General features: G+C 45.3%; 1 protein-coding gene across 1 annotated transcript; it reads left to right on the forward strand.

Moving 5' to 3' along the window:
* Positions 1–1,814: 1,814 nt before the first annotated feature.
* ldlrad2 (low density lipoprotein receptor class A domain containing 2) lies at positions 1,815–10,685 on the forward strand (the record flags this gene model as incomplete). Its single annotated transcript, XM_083660973.1, has 5 exons — positions 1,815–1,845; positions 4,204–4,689; positions 5,028–5,177; positions 5,857–5,997; positions 10,357–10,685. The coding sequence occupies 5 exons, from the start codon at positions 1,815–1,817 to the stop codon at positions 10,683–10,685; spliced, it is 1,137 nt and encodes a 378-aa protein (XP_083517099.1).
* Between the last annotated feature and the right edge of the window lie 11,247 nt (positions 10,686–21,932).

The raw sequence follows: 21,932 nt of genomic DNA on the forward strand, positions 1-21,932 counted from the left end.
CCCACTTTCTCCCTTTTAATATAAGATTGTAAATATTCAGCAACATACTGCCAAATAGATGGTGGTATGTTGGATTTAGTTTCAGACTAGTAGTCTGTTTCCAAATAGATGGTGGTATGTTGGATTTAGTTTCAGACTAGTAGTCTGTTTTAATCTATTCTAAAGCCTTTGATTTTATGCTTCTGACCAGACTATACTGATTTTTATGCAATTAAGCCCCCAACATTGGACGAAAAAAGTGTACCTCTTTTTTCTAGTATTGCGCATTAACATAAGGTTGGCACAGATGGTAATATAATTTATATTAATCTATTTTTTAAATATATTTTTGAAAACGATTATGCTAATGTCCTTTGTGATTTGTGTGTCTTAAAAAAATAAATTTTGTATGACCCAAAAAATACATTTTATGCTGTCAACTATGTATGTGAGGTATGTTACTAAAGAGTGAGTCTGAGTTCTGACCGGTTTTATCCCGAAAGCAAATCAAAGATGTATGTTATGCTGTCCCAAAGCAAGAAAGCATGAAACTTGAACCTGTGAAGTTATCAAGATGTAGAATCCATTCAAACCTCTGTGATCAGGCTTTCACCAAGATAGATAGCTCACTAAGTAACAATGGTAAAGGATCAGTTCACCTAAGAACAAAAATTCATTCATTCTTCTCACCCAATAAATATCAATTTAGCTTTTCCTTCAGCCACAAGAGGGCAGCAGAGTTACACAAAGGATGAGTTTACTATGCGTGTTGTCTAATAATTCAAGGTGACAGAACATTTCCAGGCATGGCTTAAAAGCAGCTAAGGCTTACCGGTAGTTACTGCAAGTCCCTTCTAGAGTTCCATAATGAACTTGGCTATTTTAAATGCTAAGTAAAATATTAAAATCTCTCAATCTCAACACAAAATGTATAGCCTAGATTATTCAAGACAAATTCGATTTTCAATAGGCCTATCTGTAGCTTTGAAGTAAATAAACGCTTAGACCATTTTTGAGCACATATAGCCATATACACTTATATAGCCATAAGTGCAGAAATAGACTGAATAGCAACTATTAATGTAATAATAATTATTATCATTTTATTATAGCCCAATTGATTTTATTTTTTCTTACAAAAGGTGCGGACGCTCTACACTGAAATGAGAGCTCGAAGGTACGGTACATTACAACGGCGCTCCCAATTTACGAACGGTAAATTCGTAAATTTACCGTCTGGGCGCTCGGAGTGGTATTTCCGAATCAGTTCCGAACGCACCCAAAATTGCTAAACTTCAGAGCTATTTCCTGCTGACGTTGACAGCTGATTGGTTGAGCGTTGTCATGGAAACGGCGGGACACGTCGATGGAGGGGACCGAGAGGAGGTTCAAATGGAATAAAGCCAGTATGATGGAGAGCAGCACGGACAGAGGAAGCTAAAGGATTTTCATTCCTTCATAGGCTAAACCTTCTCTTCCCTCTGCCAATAGAATGCCAACTTTATATGTAATGGCGCTGGTAACAGCTGAGTAGCCTAACTTTCTCTTCGGGGATCTCCAGTGCTCCAGGCAGCACTTTCTCTTCGGGGATCTCCAGTGCTCCAGGCAGCACTTTCACTTCGGGGATCTCCAGTGCTCCAGGCAGCACTTTCACTTCGGGGATCTCCAGTGCTCCAGGCAGCACTTTCACTTCGGGGATCTCCAGTGCTCCAGGCAGCACTTTCACTTCGGGGATCTCCAGTGCTCCAGGCAGCACTACTCGCAGCTCGTTGATGGAGTTGGTGGCGGAGCGCCCGTTTCAGCGCCTGGCCAAGCTCGTCATCCTGACTGGCTTCATGGCGCTCCAGAGCACAGCCATCGAGACCGGTAAGGAGACGGATTTTAAACACTGATTCTTGCGTAATTGTCTCTTATGACGCACTGACCTGTGTGCGCTGCGCTTTCTTCATTTTTCCTTCTTCTTAGTAGCCCAGTAGTAGTAGTAGTAGGCAATTAGTACTAGTACTTGTTTTATCAGCCTAGTAGAAGTTTTTGTAACGTTTATATTTATATTTATAGTTGTATTTTCTGTGTCTGTTTATGTAAAACATCTTTGAGTAGCCTACTTAGAAAAGTCCTATCAAGTAGCCTCAAGTTTATTATTATTATTATTATCATGATGATGATGATGATAATATTGCTTCATGAGATATAAGGCACAACATATTCTCTACAAAATGTATGTGTGTGTATGTGTGTGTGTGTGTGTGTGTGTGTGTGTGTGTGTGTGTGTGTGTGTGTGCGTGCGTGCGTGCGTGCGTGTGTGTGTGTGTGTGTGTGTGTGTGTGTGTTTATGTATGTGTGTGTGTATGTATGTATGTATATATATATTATGTATATATATATATAGAATACGTTTAACATTAATAGGCTGATTATTTTGAAGTGACCTAGGCCTGTAACAGCTAGGAGCAATGGGACTCCATTCACACACTGCAGCCTCATTTGGCCTATTTGTTTATGTGTAGTCATTGTTCTACTGTTTGCATCAGAGGTTGTATGTATGTATGTATGTTTGTTTGCATATGGATTGCTTTGAATGCAGTCACTCAACTTGAAGTCTCACCTAGTAAAGCGTGATCTTGCATTGAGTCACACACATCACAGGATAACACATGGACAGCCAATGAGGCATCTGCCCTTTCCAGACAATGCTGTCTCAGTGGCATTTTTCACTACAGTCCAGTCAGTGTGCCTTCCAGGACCTTGACCCATCCCTGCCCTGTGCATCTGCCTTCTGAAACCCACTCAATTACAATCATAGTGTTTAAAAGTGTTTGTAAAGAATCTTTACTGGGGACACGGCGTCTCACAGTCATGCGTGTTTTGGACGGCGTCCCCCAGGCATTGTATTGACTTGTGCATTGGAGAGGGGATTAGCGGGTTCCCACCAACAGGGGCTCCCCGGCTTTGGGACATTCCTGGAGGTCAGTGCAGGAGGATCTAGTTGTCTCCCAGGGAAACGGAGCTAATAAACTCCAGGGGTGGTCGTAAATTTTCTCATTATTTGGCCTGCAGCCCAGAGGCAGGGGCAGGGCAGTGGGGGCGGGGGGGGGGGGGGGGGGGCTGTTGGAGCAGGATCTGCCCACCCCATCTGTCCTTACACTGCTTCTCAAACCATGACCATGCTGATCAGGTTTGACTTCACACCCTCTAACACAGTAGCCCCTTCTAAACATGCAGTGAAATCCGGATTATAACCAGCTGCTAGCCGGTCGGCCTGCATGTTTAGAAACAATTAGCCTCCCAGAATTATAGTGAAAATAAATATGATCACCCTTTTTGCTGAGGAAATCCTTTCCATACTATTCACCTTATGTAGCCCCGCCCACTTGACCCAGTTGTGTTATGACTTCCTGTTCAAAACACCGTCTGTTTTACCTGCTCACTAGTCCTGTACTGTCACAGGAAGTGTCAACACAATAGGACGTAACTGGCTGACCTCTGTGTTGTAACATAAGGTGAATAGGATATGAAATCAAATCAGTACAATACTGTAGGGCGCACGCAGTGTTGGGCAAGTTACTTTCAAAATGTAATATACTACATATTACTAGTTACTTTCATTGTAAAGTAATACGTTACTTTACAATATTACTGTCTGTGTAGAGTAACTCGTTACTTATTACACTACTTTTGCATTACTTTCACCAAAATAACAGCAGTAGCAGAATGACATCGCCGCCCCGTCAAACCACCCCAAAAATTATTTTAACCATCTTGAAGTCAGTGTAAACATCCAAAATTCTAAATGTTATCCTTTTCCTTTGTTATTGTCATCTATAGTGGTTATTTGCATAAGAACACACAATTTGATTAGGAAATGATTGTATATTTTTTAAATATGTGCTTTGATGGGAAGAAGTAACTCAATTTGTAACTTGAGTTAGTAATATAACTTGAGTTATATTACATGTAATATGTTACTTTTGTGATGAGTTACCCCCAACACTGGGCGCACGGTCAGCCAGCCGATTAGTGTTACAGGTGAAGCTCGCTTGCAAGTAGCGCTCTACTTGCAAGTGCTGTTTTTTTGTGCAACAAGTTGACGTATATTTCTTGGTGAATAAGACAAAACAAAATGCTGTGCTGTTCAAAGGATGCCCCCAAGTTCACGATACAACTGAGACGTTATCAGATCGTCTCCACTGAGGTATACCATCTCCGGTTTCTTGTCCCCGTCAGTAAACGTGGTGGACTTCTGCGGCCAGACCATCCGGGGTGACGGCATGATCGTCAACTCGCACCAGGAGTCCAAGAAGTTCTACTTCGTGACCATCGGGACCGACTGCCACCTCACCATGCAGGCCTCGTCCCCTAAAGACAAGGTCCAGTTCCACTTCCGCTTCTTCCTGGTCTACAGCTTGCTGCGAATGGCCCCGCTAAGTCCGGCCCCTTTCTTACCCGAGTCCCCTCGTGGCTCCGCCCCTCTCAACCCACGACCGGAGCCCACGCCCGGCCAGGGGGCGGGGGATCCGTGCCACGCCGGCTCCTACATTCAGTTCTACGATGGTCGGGACAGGAACTCGCCGCCCGTGGGGCTGCCGCTGTGTGGCAAGAGCCCGCCCCGGCCCGTGCTGTCTACAGGAAACTACCTGACCCTGCGCCTGGTGACCCGGGGGAACCAGCCCAGAGTGGACTTTGTGGGGGACTTCACCTCCTTCAGGCTGGGTAAGACAGAAGACAGAGACACGCCCATTTATGCTATAGATGCTTGTGGTCTCACAGGTATTTTGGTGGAATATATATATATATATATATATATATATATATATATATATATATATATATATGTATGTATGTATGTATGTATGTATGTATGTATGTATATATATATATATATATATATATATATATATATATATATATATATGCTGTGTTTGTATGTTTTTTCTATGGACTATCTGTCCTTTAATAAACTTGATTGATTGATTGATTGATTGATTGATTGATTGATTGATTGATTGATTGATTGATTGATTGATTGATATATATAATCCACTCTTCAGGTTTCAACCAATCAGAGTGCAGCGGCGAGCCCTACTTCACCTGCAGGAATGGCAAGTGTATCCCACTGAGCCTGGTGTGTGACGACAAGGCCATCGACAACTGTGGGGACGGCAGTGACCTGGAAGAAAACCTGACCACTGGATGCAAAGGTCAGTCAGCTGCTTGGACCGGACGCTGTGTGTTTGTTGTGATGTCGATACCCAAACTTGAAAGACCCCCTAAAGTCATGTTTTGTGTATTATGTAAAATACTCCACTTTGAATAATAACTTGTGTCTGATGTGTTTTGCGACCGCACAAAAAAAGTTCAGTTATCTTGTGAAAATCCTTAAAATGACATCTACTCATCCCTCATTAAAAAAATTCTATAATCTATTAATATGCAAATATTTTATATTTATTTAATATATAAATTACATTAGGGCTGGGCTGGGTGATATGGACAAAATCAAACATCACAATATTTTTTATTTTTTTCAGATTTTTCCAACCTATTTTCTCTCCAATTGTACTTGGCTAATTTCCCCCTGCTGCCGCGGTCGCTGCTCCACCCTCTGCCGAACCGGGGAGAGCCGTAGACTAGCACCATGCTTCCTCCGATACATGCGCAGTTGCCAGCCGCTTCTTTTCACCTGACAGCGGGGAGCGTCACCGGCAGGACGTAGCACGTGGGAGGATCACGCTATTCCCACCAGTTCCCTTTCCGCCCCGAACAGCGCTAAATTACATAGCCTATAGGTCCAAAATCGAAACGTATCCTTTAACATGCTGTACATACATGCTGTATGTCTCTTTATAATATTACATCCAAAAATCGTTCCTTTTTCAGCAGGTCAGATTTTACCCCCTCAGCCTCCACCGCTGATGGCAACACCACCCCCACCTTTGGTGAACCCGCCCACGGTGCCAGTGTCTCCGCCTATGAACTGTGCCGTGCCAAACAGTGCACCCAATCATGAATCAGCAACAGGTGAGCGACCAATGTGATATTACACCCAACATGTGCTTTGTCCCTATCTCCCCATGTTGCTATAGGATGAATCAGCGTGACGTCACTGCCACCCAAAAGTATACATTACAACGCTTATTAGGGATGCACCGATCCACATTTTTTCACTTCCGATCCGATTCCGATACCTGAATTTGGATATCTGCCGATACCGATATTATGCCGATACCAATATCTTTCTTGAATATACAGTATAGGCAAACATTTGGCCAATTAAAGATTTTTTTTTAAATATACCTTGCAAAAAGCAGACAAAATTAAGAAAATATACAAGGCAAAGAAGGATACTATTATACATGGGCAAATTACAGCCAGCGCCCCCTGTGCGGCCCGCGCTGGAATTGCAAAAAAAAAAGGGAAAGAAAATCCGAATCCGATCCGATCCGTGAATTAGTGCCAATATCGGCACCCGATACCGATATTGGATCGCATCCCTATCACTTACATTTTGACATTCTGAGTGAGAGCAGAACTAGCTCAAGAGTTGAGCTAGAGATGTATAATATATGCACGTCGTGTTAAAGTTGTGTGAAGTGTCGCAGTTTTTAAATTGTAAACACGGTCAGCCGGCTAGAGTCAGACGCTCAAACTCAGGCTCCATAGGGTTCCATTGCCGTTGCCACCCGGTGACGCGGTTTGTTTACCAAAATGCTGCTTGGCTGATCCCTCGTATTTGATGCTGTACTTGGTGCACTTGCTGGGCAAACGTTCCACTTTCAGAATCAGAATCAGAATCACTTTTATTGCCACAGTATGCAAGTTACATACGAGGAATTTGTCTTAGTGTCTGTATGCAGCGTAGCGGTTACATCAATATACAGGGATAAGAAGTAGGAAGATAACTAACGGCAATCGCAAGGTTGCAAGTGCAATCAAATCGAGTCAATTTATACAATATGTACATGAGTGGTGAAGTGTTCTGTTGGATTTACATGAGATTTACAGACTGAGTTAAATATACATTAAATAGGCAGTGGATTTACATGAATTTACAGTCAGAGTTAGATAAGAGTTTACATTGAATGTACTGTACATGAAATTTACAGGCTAAGTTAAATAGGCATTAATGTGCAGGGAATTTACATCAATTTACCAGTCCCAGTTAGACAGGCATTACATTAGATACAGTATGAGTTCCAGTTTCAGTTGAGTTTAGGAGTTTAGGAGGAGGTAGTGAGTTTGTGTGTGTGGGGGTGGGGTTGTTTGTGAGGCCCTTGGCGGAAGGGGTTTCCGGGCCTTGTTGGTGAGGCTGATGGCGGTTGGGAAGAAGCTGGTCTTGTGGCGGGTGGTTCTGGTCTTGGCAGACCTCAGTCTCTTGCCGTGGGGGAGTGTCTTAAAGAGTTTGTGGCCAGGGTGGGAGGGGTCAGAGCAGTGAACAGTTTGAACAGTGAACAGGCATAAATCACTGTGTAATGTACTGTTTGTGTCTGACAGTCAGTTGTTACACAAATTAACTAAGTCTCCATCTGCAAAGTGGCTCTATGGCGCGACGTAAAACTAATGGAGGCGCGCACTGAGTTGTTAATTTCATCTCAACACTCCCTGTACACCAATAAATGGTGATGGGTCGTCAGGCTGAATGAGGCCTTTTGAGTGATCTGTCTCTCTTCCAGCACCAGAGTGATCTGTCTCTCTTCCAGCACCAGAGTGATCTGTCTCTCTTCCAGCACCAGAGTGATCTGTCTCTCTTCCAGCACCAGAGTGATCTGTCTCTCTTCCAGCACCAGAGTGATCTGTCTCTCTTCCAGCACCAGAGTGATATGTCTCTCTTCCAGCACCAGAGTGATCTGTCTCTATTCCAGCACCAGAGTGATCTGTCTCTCTTCCAGCACCAGAGTGATCTGTCTCTATTCCAGCACCAGAGTGACTGGGGTGATTTGCCTCTATTCCAGCACCAGAGTGATCTGTCTCTATTCCAGCACCAGAGTGATCTGTCTCTCTTCCAGCACCAGAGTGATCTGTCTCTATTCCAGCACCAGAGAGATCTGTCTCTATTCCAGCACCAGAGTGATCTGTCTCTATTCCAGCACCAGAGTGATCTGTCTCTATTCCAGCACCAGAGTGATCTGTCTCTATTCCAGCACCAGAGTGATGTGTCTCTATTCCAGCACCAGAGTGATATGTCTCTATTCCAGCACCAGAGTGATCTGTCTCTATTCCAGCACCAGAGTGATCTGTCTCTATTCCAGCACCAGAGTGATCTGTCTCTATTCCAGCACCAGAGTGATCTGTCTCTATTCCAGCACCAGAGTGATCTGTCTCTATTCCAGCACCAGAGTGATCTGTCTCTATTCCAGCACCAGAGTGATCTGTCTCTATTCCAGCACCAGAGTGATGTGTCTCTATTCCAGCACCAGAGTGATCTGTCTCTATTCCAGCACCAGAGTGATCTGTCTCTATTCCAGCACCAGAGTGATATGTCTCTATTCCAGCACCAGAGTGATATGTCTCTATTCCAGCATCAGAGTGATCTGTCTCTATTCCAGCACCAGAGTGATATGTCTCTATTCCAGCACCAGAGTGATATGTCTCTATTCCAGCACCAGAGTGATCTGTCTCTATTCCAGCATCAGAGTGATGTGTCTCTATTCCAGCACCAGAGAGATCTGTCTCTATTCCAGCACCAGAGTGACTGGAGTGATTTGCCTCTATTCCAGCACCAGAGAGATCTGTCTCTATTCCAGCATCAGAGTGACTGGAGTGATTTGCCTCTATTCCAGAACCAGAGAGATCTATCTCTATTCCAGCACCAGAGTGATCTGTCTCTCTTCCAGCACCAGAGGTGCAAATAGAGACTGTCTAGGCTGTCAGCCTCTGCTTGCTTTTTAGACCCGGCCAAGTCTGGGCCCAGAAAACAGCTATTCTTCTTCTCTTCTGTCTTTTCAACCGGGAGCAGGAAAGAGGATTCCCATCCGCCTGCTGTGCAAACTGCCAGCTGTTTACTAGCCGAGATCCATTTGAATGAAGCTTATTCTGCCCAGCCCACAGGACCAGTGAATAGGGAGATCGATTTGAAGCCAAATCTGATTCTTCTTGTCTGGACAGTTAGTCTAAGCTACATTATTCTGTAGCAGGGTACCAAGTGAGATTTGCCTGTTGGCTATTGGGGAGGTCATTGTATTTTCTCTTCTGTATGTGGGGGTTCGGCTTCAACGGGTTGATTTATTTCATGATACCTATCTCAAAAGTAGGGCCATATGAAATCAGTTTTATTTTTTCCCAAATTCCATTTTATTTTCCCCAAAATTATTATTTTTTCCATTATAATTTTAATTAATTTTTTAATTGAGATGTTAGATCAATATTTCTTTATTTTTTTATTTTGATGACAGCACTCTCAGCCAGCCTCTTCCACATGTTTCTCCAAGTGAAAACCAAGTTGTGAGGTGCAGTAAGAGTCCCACGCAACCCACCCCCCTCTCAAAACACCCCAATCCAAAAACAGAATTATTTCTCTGGGCCTATTTTACAATTATGAAATAATTTAGGTTATAGTAGACAATAATTAGGTCTACTTGTGATTTTGATAATTATGCCTTATTTTTATCAATTTCAGCATTATGGAAAATTGCTAGTATAGAGAGCCGCAGGGATGACGTATTTTTGTAGTCAGAACGCGGAAGTCCCGGACTTCCTGGTTCTTCACTGTTTCTGTCTATGGGATTTTTGAATGGGTTTTTGCCGCGATGCTTCAAATACGGTCTCTGGGCAACGCAAGATTAATCAAACGCGAACCAGAGTTCAGTCGGATAATCTTCACACATGAGGACCACTTTCATGAGTTTTGTAGCGTAAATGCGAGCCCTAGAAGTAAAAAGCTCGAGCTAAGCTAATCCAGAACTACACACTGTCGCATAGGCTTCCACGTCACGTCACCACTCAACCTGGACTGTTGTTGATGAGTGCACTGATTACCCCGGGCTGAACGGGGCTGAACCAGGTGAGGGAAAGAGAATTTCCGTGTTCGTCCTTTGAAGTGGTGACGTTATTGACGTATATATCCCCATCGACTCAACAGTGTAGTCCCATTTAGCCATTTGCTAGCTAGCCGCCCTTTTAACGGCACGTAAAAGCTTCAAAACTCATAAAAGTGGTCCTCGTGTGTGAAGATGATATTACTAAACACTGGTTCGTGTTTGATTAAGCCAGTGTTGCCCAGAGAGATTATTAGAAGCATTGCGCCAAAAACCCATTCAAAACTCCCATAGGCGAAAACAGTGAAGAACCAGGACTGTTAGCTCTCTATTGTATCAGGAGATAAGCTATTGTCCCTAGCCCTCTTGTTGATGTTGTAGCTTTTGTCCCCGCCCCTCCCTGCAGACCCGCCCGGCTCCGTGTCCCTGCTGGCGCTGTACCTCCTCCTGGGTGTGCTGGTGGGCTCTGTGGTGCTGTGCTGGTGCTGCTGGTCGCCCGCGTGGTTCCTGTGGCGGGTCAGCGTCTGCCGCTTCCTGCCCTGCTGCAACTCGGCCTGCTCCTCCTGCCAGCTCTGCTGCACGGGCCACAACAAGGAGCACCGGCCGGCTAAAGTCACCCCGCAGCAGCAGCCAGTCACCCCGCACCCACCCGCCAACGGAACCCCAACGGGCCTGGTAACCACCCGGGGCGCCCCCGACAGAACCGACAGCACCGAGGAAACCGTGGCGGTTTAGAGCAGAACCCTGGTCCGGTGGGGTCGGCGGTGAACCCGCCGACTGCGAGGCGGTCGGTGACGAACATGAACAGCTGGTAACGTAGGCAGTGCAACAACCAACAGGAATCTTTTGGACGTGTTTGAAGGTGGGGCTGATGTGTTCCGATACTAAGGCATGTTGAAGTGAATGCAGGTGAATGAGTGGACCTCTTACTATGGTTTGCGCGCTTTAAATATGATTTGCAGGAGACGAAGAGACTGCTGTCTTTATGTTGCTGGGACTGTTGTGAAGAGAAGGTCATGCAGGGTACAGTATGTATTTGAAAAGTACGAATGTATTTGAAGGCTATGATGAATAAGGGTTGTTTTATTATCACTCATAACCAAAATCTACAGTACATTTTTGCCTGTTTAGAAAATAGTCTCACACACTATGGCAGCAACACACACTGTTTAAGAGTCTAGTAGTGTTTCACAGCTACAAACCCTTTCAAAATGGACAATGATTTACAGTTGTATGGTTGTGTGTTTCTAAACACACCTACTTTACATTAGACGTAAGAAGTAGATGTTGAAATGATTCTTCAGCGGTGAAAATGCACGTGTGTGCGATGCCGTGATCAGAGCTTTGACCAAAAGTGTGACTTTGGGGAGTTAGCTCTGGTAGGGTTAGCTCTGGTAGGGTTAGCTCTGGTAGGGTTAGCTCTGGTAGGGTTAGCTCTGGTAGGGTTAGCTCTGGTAGGGTTAGCTCTGGTAGGGTTAGCTCTGGTAGGGTTAGCTCTGGTCCATGCTGGAGAAACAGCCCCAACAACAACAGCACCAAACAGCCTCCCCCTGTCTCCTCCTGTCGTCATCTTGATGGACGCTCAGAGTGAGGCCTGAGGGCGAGCCGTGCGTGTGAGGCCTGAGGGCGAGCCGTGCGTGTGAGGCCTGAGGGCGAGCCGTGCGTGTGAGGCCTGAGGGCGAGCCGTGCGTGTGAGGCCTGAGGGCGAGCCGTGCGTGCGTAGGCCGGCAGACGTTCTTTCGTGGCGTCCTCTAGATGGAGTGACGCCGTAACTTTTCCTCATTTCACCCACTGCGTCACACAGAGCCCCCCTGCACCGTCTTCCTAGGGCTTTGTGACTTTGTGCCCTTGGTAAGGCTGCAGCCATAGGCTTGAATAAATACCCTGTTTCTAACCTCCAGGTTGCTAGGCTGCGACGTAGCGAGGTATGCTGACTGCTTCATCTGTCTCGCTTTCAGGATACACATGTACAGTACACACACACACACACACACACACACACACGCACACACACACACACACACACACACACACACACACACACACACACACACACACATGCATATGTTCACTCACACACCCACAGTCACATGGATGTGCGTCACACCCACGTAACACCAGAGCCCCAGTACAACGTTTCAGCCAGGGAGACTTTTTCACTCTAAGCTTTCATTTAGTGCGTAATACTGTATATAAACACATGTCTGAGTTATTTCATATAGGCAGCCTGTGGAGGAGGATTATGATGATGACGATGATGATGAAGATGATCTCAGTGTGGTGTGTTAGCTTGTGCTGGATCAATCCTTGGTAAATATTCTTTGAGATTTTCTGAATGTAAAATGAATATCAAAAAACAACAACAACAAAGGGATGTCATCCTTCACTTCAATGTGGGAAATTGTATTTTTGAAAGAAATATATCAAATCCATACAACCTTGCACACAATCAGAAAAGGACAAAAGGACAAGCAGAAAAGTGTTTTCACCAAGCTTTTTATTATTATTATTATTATTATTATTATTATTATTATGATGAAGAGTTTAGAGGCTAGTGTGATGATTTGTTTTGTTGTACTACACACACTGCACACATTTTGATTAACATTCACTGTCCAAATATTTCAGTGTTGATCTCGTTTTGTAATGTGCATTATGTTCAATAAATAGAAAAATACAGACAAGTGTTTAAAGCACATTTGCAACCTTCCTGAAGAAGAACCAGAGGCATCTTCCAGATCTTGTCTTCAAGTCAAAACATGCATGTAAGCCTCTCTCCCCCGGCAGGGTGACATTGGGGTAGAGCTTGGCAGAAACCCAGCAGCTTCAAACTGTGTGTGTTGCCTCTGTCTCCACGGGCAACCTTTCAAGTCAAATCCCTGCGTTTCTTCAACGCGTAAATATCTGCCCCATCCCTTTGTCACTTTGATTTATCTGTCCATCATTGACCTTCTGACCTGGAGTTAAGTAGCTATGTTGTAAAGTTAGAGTGTTCCTAATTTGCCAAGTGTGTGGACACAAGGCATGTCCCAAAATGCCTTTTAAGTGAATGTTTACCCACCTTTTGACTTTGCAGAGTAAGTATTTTTAGCCTGTCATAAATCTGTATGACATCGACTCTTAGTCAATTGCATTAAACTGCTGTAAGATGTTTAAATATTGGGTGTTTTAAGGGACAAACCCATCTGGAAATGTCATTAATTTCCGTTGCTTTATGCCGATCCCCCACTGGAGGTCATAGTTTACTCACCTTATTATTTCCCACTACATCACTGCTTTCACCTACAGGCTGCTTTTACACTCATTCAGCGCCACACAACACTAAGAGGTAGGGGGCGCTCTTACATAGCCTGCACAGTATATCAAAGGGAACAATGACTCTTCTCAGTTTACCCGGTAGGCCAACTGTGCCCAGAGATTGAGGGTTACGGTATCTGTGTCTGCCTTCAGACACCTCATCACTCAAACTATTCTTAGGCCAAAACCACGTTGACTCAGCTGTGTGTTCATGTGTCAAGTTGCTGCTGGGCGGCCCATTGTCCATGCTATCTCTGTGAGCCAAGCTGCAGGACGTGCCTCAGTCAACCCTCAGTGAGCCAAGCTGCAGGACGTGCCTCAGTCAACCCTCAGTGAGCCAAGCTGCAGGACGTGCCTCAGTCTGACCTCCCTGTGACCCTGTACCCCCCCAGTCAACCCTCAGTGAGCCAAGCTGCAGGACGTGCCTCAGTCAAACCTCCCTGTGACCCTGTACCCCCCCCCCCCCCCCGTCAACCCTCAGTGAGCCAAGCTGCAGGACGTGCCTCAGTCAAACCTCCCTGTGACCCTGTACCCCCCCCCCCCCCGGTCAACCCTCAGTGAGCCAAGCTGCAGGACGTGCCTCAGTCAAACCTCACTGTGACCCTGTACCCCCCCCCGGTCAACCCTCAGTGAGCCAAGCTGCAGGACGTGCCTCAGTCAAACCTCCCTGTGACCCTGTACCCCCCCCCCCCCCCCGTCAACCCTCAGTGAGCCAAGCTGCAGGACGTGCCTCAGTCAAACCTCACTGTGACCCTGTACCCCCCTACCCCCCCCCCCCCCCCCCCCGGTCAACCCTCAGTGAGCCAAGCTGCAGGACGTGCCTCAGTCAAACCTCCCTGTGACCCTGTACCCCCCCCCCCCCCGGTCAACCCTCAGTGAGCCAAGCTGCAGGACGTGCCTCAGTCAAACCTCACTGTGACCCTGTACCCCCCCCGGTCAACCCTCAGTGAGCCAAGCTGCAGGACGTGCCTCAGTCAAACCTCACTGTGACCCTGTACCCCCCCCCCCCCCGATCAACCCTCAGTGAGCCAAGCTGCAGGACGTGCCTCAGTCAAACCTCACTGTGACCCTGTACCCCCCCCCCCCCCCCCCCGGTCAACCCTCAGTGAGCCAAGCTGCAGGACGTGCCTCAGTCAAACCTCACTGTGACCCTGTACCCCCCCCCCCCCCCGGTCAACCCTCAGTGAGCCAAGCTGCAGGACGTGCCTCAGTCAAACCTCCCTGTGACCCTGTACCCCCCCCCCCCCCCCCGGTCAACCCTCAGTGAGCCTAGCTGCAGGACGTGCCTCAGTCAAACCTCGGTCAACCCTCAACGCACCAGTGCTCACTGCTCAATGGAGCATAAGTAAAGGGCACTATATGCACCATTGTCTGGAGGTTTAGGAGAAAGGGACATTCAGCGTACTTTGCCGTCCTAAGTAGGCTTGGTGTTGAAATGCAGGTCATTGATGAAAGATTTGCACAGGCAGCTCTGTTCTGAAGGCAGAGATCATCTCATTGTAAACTCAGTTAAGCCTCATGGAGCCAATTAAATAACCTTATGGCTTTTCAGAGTGCAATTTATCTGATTAGCTGGTTATATATTAATACCTACAGTATCTGATTAGCTAGTTGTATATTAATATGCATTTAATCATTTTGGAACCAACTCCTATTTGCATGGGAAGTTGCATGGGAGTTTTTTTTTGAGACATGCAATTTCCCCAACAAAATAATATCCTATTTATTTATTTATTTATTTATTTATTTAAAAAGGATCCCCATTAGCTGATGCTTGTGGCACCAGCTAATCTTCCTGGGGTCCAAATACAATACAATAATGCAATACAATACAAGTCTTATATATACATATATACGATCACATTTGTGTGATGTTTACAAGTTATTATAATACATAATATATATCAGATATGTGTAATATAACACATTTGCATTTTGGGTGGGTTACAAGTTACAAGTTACATTGTACCTACATTTGTGAGAATACAAAAATGGAGTTGCTCGTGACCAGCTGGACTATAGATCACCTGTTAAGTAATGTGTTCTTGAATGGAATTTGAAAGAGGACTTATTTTACTGTATGTACTACTTTTTTAATCTCCTATGGTATATTCATGTAATATTCATTTAGAATCCCAATTGTGACTTATACTTATAGTGTCTTTAATTGGTGAGTATTATCATAGGCAACAGTGAGTTTTTATTGACCATACTATAAATCACCACAGGGGATTATAATTACAATAAAATATGATAAGGTAAACCCACTATTGAGTTAGGCTAGCAGAGACAAGAATTCACTCTGAAACCAGACTTTATAAATATAATGTTCTTTATTGATATGAAAAAACAAATATATTACAGCATTGGCTTGACACATTCTTTATTTACATTCTTTTTTCTTTTTCAAGTCCCTTATGTGGGTGGCAGTCAGTGGCAGTTCAGTTCCACCCACCAGACAGCAGCGGTTCTGTTTGGTTCATCCGCCAACAGGTGGCGCTACAGCGGCATATGTGCCGAACACATGCTCCAGTGGGCAGCTCAGCAGGGCTCATGCTGCCTTCAAGTGCTCCTCCGAAATCTGTCTTGCCAAGTTCAGATAATACGACTTGAAACCATGCTTGAAAACCATACAGTCTATGCTTGAAACATGTGAAGTGCTTTTTGGTGGAGAGAGAGAAAGAGCCCTGTAACAGAATCAGTCTTCTGGTGGCTGAAACCAAGCGATGCAGTAAGCGGCACATGGTGGCAGACAGGCAGGGCAGGCAGCTCAGACGCCTGCCTTCTCATTCAGCCGTCTCCTGAAGCTTTCTGTGTGCGTTGTGCGCACCCTAGTGGTGTGGCAGGAACTGCAGCAGTTCCCTAATAAATATGATCAATACAGTCACTCGGGACGATCCGCTTAGGAAGCATGCAGCCGGTTAGACAGGGTCCTTTGGGCGACTTTGTGCACCTTGTGGAAGGTGGGAGCCGAGGCCTCTTCCTCCTCCTCCTCCTCCTCTGCCTCCACCTGGAGCACAGCGCTGCATGGCCTCTGCTCCAGACCCTGCTCCCGGGCCAACACGAGGAACATCTCATCGTCCAGCGGCTGGCCGGAGGAGAAGGGGTAGCACACGGTCTCCACCAGGCCGATGACCGTCCCCAGCACCGCGAACACCGAGCCCACCAGGTAGACCTTCAGCATGCCCCGGCTGGGCTTCTGACTCAGCAGCTCCTTGGCGAAGGGGAGGAAGTCCTGCATGCTCTCCATGGTGTCTGGTCTGGTTCAGCTGGGGACACAAGAGTGCAATGTTGGTTATTAACCAGGCCATTTCGTAACCAGCCATTCTTCCTGTGCGACTTTAATGTTCTTTGCTTTTGGATCATTTTATGCTCCCGGTCTTTTACTCTGTAGCACTTTGAGATTTATTGCTAATGAAAAGTGCATTACAATGACATTATTATTAAGCTAGGTATAGTGCTATTTATTCAGTCATATTCAGTAAGTTAAATATATTACTATGCCCAGCCAGGCCACACAATGTTTAGCTTATGCTTTAACAAAATATATGCATTGACAAAATGTGAGCTGGTAAGGCACATGTATCTTTAAAAAGGTTAATCACATATGTGTGGTGTTATTTTAAGAGCCGTTTAGGATTCAATAGACTGTGTAAAAAAATATAGAAAGTAGCCTACAGAACAGTTGTTGCTGGTTTGTCAAATCGTATCCTGTCAGAACTGCACTCAGTCAGAATATATGGAAACTCCATAGGCTATTAAATAAAATCCTTTAATGATAGGATGTAGCCTGTAGTAGCCTAATAGAAAAAGTATTCAACTATAAAATGTCACCTTTATCATGCTACATAGCTTATGTTACAGAATATAGGCTACTGTAGGCTATTATCCAAGACTTGATTATGAATTATGAACTCATTCTAGGATATGATATAGCCTACATTAATATGTCTGCTCTTGTCAGACTGAGGCTTATCCCTCTCTAGGCTAGGTGTTACTAGCTTTAGCAGTACAGTTTAAAAAGAACCAAATAATCAACTTACTTTGATGTGGTTGCTTGCTTTTGTCCTTTCAGAGCTTTTGAAGTGTGGACAACCTGCACAGGATTTCCAGCGGATGGCCCAGAGCACACCCCTTACTGGGTACTGCTGCTATTTAAAGGCCCAGACTGTCTGACTCCACCCACACCAACATGACTCATGAATATTCATAAGCACCCAATCACGTCTTTCACGTATGAGCCAAAACAAGGCGACTGGAGCCAGGAACTTTGGCCCAGTTTTTGGCCTATGTAGGTTAAGGGGATTATACACATATCACTCATGTAGTCCTGTCATATTCCTGTGTTCTATGAGGGTTTTTATATAGCCTGTACTATCACAATAGTGTCTGTACTGTAGACTCAATAACCAGTTAATAGCAATGTTATTATAATTTATGAGTTTTTAATGTCCTATTACTATCACTGTAATGTTCTTATAATACACCGATAGTGGCTTATAGGTCATAGTACTGTGTCTGTGATACTCAATAGTGAGTTTATAATCACCTTATTTCCTATAGTATCACTATAATATTCCTATAGGGATATGCAGTGTCTGTTTACTCACTATGGTCACCTTATTGTTCTTTATGCGATTTTTATGTCCAATAATATTCCTGTAATATAGGGATTGTATAGTGTGTACAGTTCAATATTGAGTTAAAGGAACATTTCGGTATTTTCCAAACTTTTTGTGTGTGACTACAAATAATTTCTGAATTTGGTCCAGTATTGAGCAAGATCACTTCAGCCGGTAGCCACGCAACGGGCTGGAGCGGAGGTGGACGGGACATACGCGAACCATCCATGTACGTCCACTAAAAGCTTGTTTTTGCCAAAGACATGGTTCGACGTGACCCAGACATGAAAAGTCTGGCATGTCAATTTTTTTTGTATTTTCTCAGCTAGTTTAACAACCCTCTACGACATGTTCCAGGGCTGCCTTTTGACTTCAGCTTGGACTGAGGTTTGTTTCCGGGGGGCAGAGACACCGTGAGGTTTGTTTCTGGGGGGCAGATACACAGCGAGGTTTGTTTCTGGGGGGCAGATACACAGCGAGGTTTGTTTCTGGGGGGCAGATACACAGCGAGGTTTGTTTCTGGGGGGCAGAGACACATTGAGGTTTGTTTCTGGGGGGCACAGACACATTGAGGTTTGTTTCTGGGGGGCAGATACACAGCGAGGTTTGTTTCTGGGGGGCAGAGACACAGTGAGGTTTGTTTCTGGGGGGCAGATACACATTGAGGTTTGTTTCTGGGGGGCAGATACACATTGAGGTTTGTTTCTGGGGGGCAGATACACATTGAGGTTTGTTTCTGGGGGGCAGAGACACATTGAGGTTTGTTTCTGGGGGGCAGATACACAGTGAGGTTTGTTTCTGGGGGGCAGATACACAGTGAGGTTTGTTTCTGGGGGGCAGAGACACCGTGAGGTTTGTTTCTGGGGGGCAGAGACACAGTGAGGTTTGTTTCTGGGGGGCAGATACACAGTGAGGTTTGTTTCTGGGGGGCAGATACACAGCGAGGTTTGTTTCTGGGGGGCAGATACACAGTGAGGTTTGTTTCTGGGGGGCAGATACACAGTGAGGTTTGTTTCTGGGGGGCAGATACACAGTGAGGTTTGTTTCTGGGGGGCAGATACACAGTGAGGTTTGTTTCTGGGGGGCAGATACACATTGAGGTTTGTTTCTGGGGGGCAGATACACAGTGAGGTTTGTTTCTGGGGGCAGAGACACATTGAGGTTTGTTTCTGGGGGGCAGATACACATTGAGGTTTGTTTCTGGGGGCAGAGACACAGTGAGGTTTGTTTCTGGGGGGCAGATACACAGTGAGGTTTGTTTCTGGGGGGCAGAGACACATTGAGGTTTGTTTCTGGGGGGCAGATACACAGTGAGGTTTGTTTCTGGGGGGCAGAGACACAGTGAGGTTTGTTTCTGGGGGGCAGAGACACAGTGAGGTTTGTTTCTGGGGGGCAGAGACACAGTGAGGTTTGTTTCTGGGGGGCAGAGACACATTGAGGTTTGTTTCTGGGGGGCAGAGACACAGTGAGGTTTGTTTCTGGGGGGCAGAGACACAGTGAGGTTTGTTTCTGGGGGGCAGAGACACATTGAGGTTTGTTTCTGGGGGGCAGAGACACATTGAGGTTTGTTTCTGGGGGGCAGAGACACAGTGAGGTTTGTTTTCAGGGGGCAGAGACACAGAGCGTGAATGATTAGTCGATTAATTGATTGACAAAAAATGTATCTGCAACTATTTTTACAAGTAGAAATTGAGCTGAATTTATATAGTAAGATTGATTAAATGTTTAGACAAAGTTTTAAGAAAAAAATACTAGAATGCTCTCCTTCCAGCTTCTTAAATGTGAATATTTTCTGGTTTTGTAAGTCTTCTATGACAGTAAACTGATTATCTTTGGGTTGTGGGCTATTTGAGGATGTCATCTTGGGCTTTGGGGGAAAAGTGAAAATTTTCACCATTTTGTGACATTTTATAGATTTTATTATCGACCAAACGGCTAATCGATTAGTTGAGAAAATTATGAAAATAATTGTGAGTTGCAGCCCTACTCCTGTTTCCTATCAGTCGACTTCTCTCCCTCATGAATTCCATTCATGATGAGATTATCTGATCCAGCGCAGCTGCCGTGGATTACTCTTTAAGACACTAACTAGCACCACCTGGGTGCAATTGCTCCTGCACGCTGATTGGTCGGACTCGGGTATATAATCTACTCTCAGGTGCGGCGCTCTTGCTCTTCTGATTTCCAGCGATCAGACGTATGTTGTCGTGTGAGACTGAAGTAGACGTGTGTAGAACAGAGAAGGAAAAAGCAGAGCCAGAGCCTATTTACTTAGAGTAGAGAAGCTGTGAAGAGCCCACTCAGCAGCCTGCATGGGAATAAATTAGTCTACAAAACTTCTCTCTTTCTGTTGCTGCTGTGGCTCTGTGAGGGCTGTCCGGGCGCGGTCAGTCTCCCCTTTTCCCTCAGCGTTATCAATTACAAATTAGTTTTTCCCTGCATGAGAAAATGGACTTGAGATTGTGTCGTTGCTGACGTTCTGCACGAGAGTTGGCAGCCCTGGTCGTGTTCCCAGTCTCCTGGTCGTGTTCCCAGTCTCCTGCTCGTGTTCCCAGTCTCCTGGCCAAGAAATGACATGAATTTATGGCAGTATAATTACCTGACCTAATTACGTGACCATCGTGAAAGACAAAAATATTGTATAGTCTGATCCCAGCATGAGAGAGAGAGAGAGAGAACATGAATGAGTGATGATGATGATCACTGGCTTTTCTTTCTTTGCACACTTGCCTTCCTCTGAGTGATGCATCTGTTTTGTCTTCCTTTGATTTTCTAGCTAAATCTATATCAACACATCTAGCAGAAAGATTATCATACTATTGCAGCCAAGATGAAAAATTATAACGTAGAATTATAAACCAACCACCTAAATATATTGAGTGAGTGGCAAAAAAAACACACACAAAAAAACAAGAAAGAAACCCCACTATGGTCTTCAATTGCAATCGCGTTGGTCCAGCTTGAAAACACTGTAGGTAGGCTAAAGCCATGCAGGTGGTCCTCTGGAGCAAAGGCTTCCCAAACCTTTCAGCTCCTGACCCCCAAAGTCACGGTGCCAGAGCCTCGCGACCCCCAATATCCCTGGAGGTGGTTGAAGCATACAAACGTTGGTGCGCGCATGGGAACTTTGTAAACAAAACAAACAATTATAGTTAAAAGGTGCTCTTGTCATTCGTTTTTTAATGGTATTTCACACATTTTGCAGTTCACATATTCTTGAGGCCAATTTTCACACATTCTGGAAATCAGAGCCGAGGGGTCTCGCGACCCCCACTTTGGGAACCACTGTTCTGTTCTAGAGTCCATGTGAATCTTCCAAATCAGCAGGCATCTAATCAGGGGAAAGGTTGTGTATACTGTATACCCACTCGCCCTGTACCACTGCTGGCCTGACTGACACTGACACTGCTGCTGCGACCTCTGCTCATACTGCGACACATCATAGACGTACAGTCAATGGGACAAACTCTGACACACACACACACACACACACACACACACACACACACACACACACACACACATGAATGGTGACTAACATGGTAAACAGCGGAAATGCAGAAACACTTTGTTGTGAATCAGTGCATTGAGAAACAGTGTGTTGCACCATCATCTTCAACACAAATCCACATTTTTTCTGATTTCCCCCCGTTTTTCTCCATAATTGTACTTGGCCAAGTCCCCCTGCTGTCCCGGTCGTTGCTCCGCCTCCTCTGCCCATCTGGCGAGAGTTGAAGCTTCCTCCGATATACATGCAGTCTCCGGCCGCTTCTCTGCACATGACAGTGAGGAGTTTCACTGACAGGACATAACGCATAGCAGGTGAATGTGCTGCTCCAGTGCTTATTTGGTTTCATACAAAAAGAGTCTTTGTGATGGTGTTTGTCAATTTCCCATTATGGCACAGTCACATATTGGGAATTTAAAAAGGAAGGGAGGTGTGTGTGTGTGTGTGTGTGTGTGTGTGTGTGTGTGTGTGTGTGTGTGTGTGTGTGAGTGAGAGAGAGAGAGAGAGAGAGAGAGAGAGATAAGTCTATGGTGTGTGTGAGAATTCTATGGTGTG

The sequence above is a fragment of the Poromitra crassiceps genome (assembly GCF_964638095.1).
Source record: "Poromitra crassiceps genome assembly, chromosome: 25".
Taxonomy (NCBI): domain Eukaryota; kingdom Metazoa; phylum Chordata; class Actinopteri; order Beryciformes; family Melamphaidae; genus Poromitra; species Poromitra crassiceps.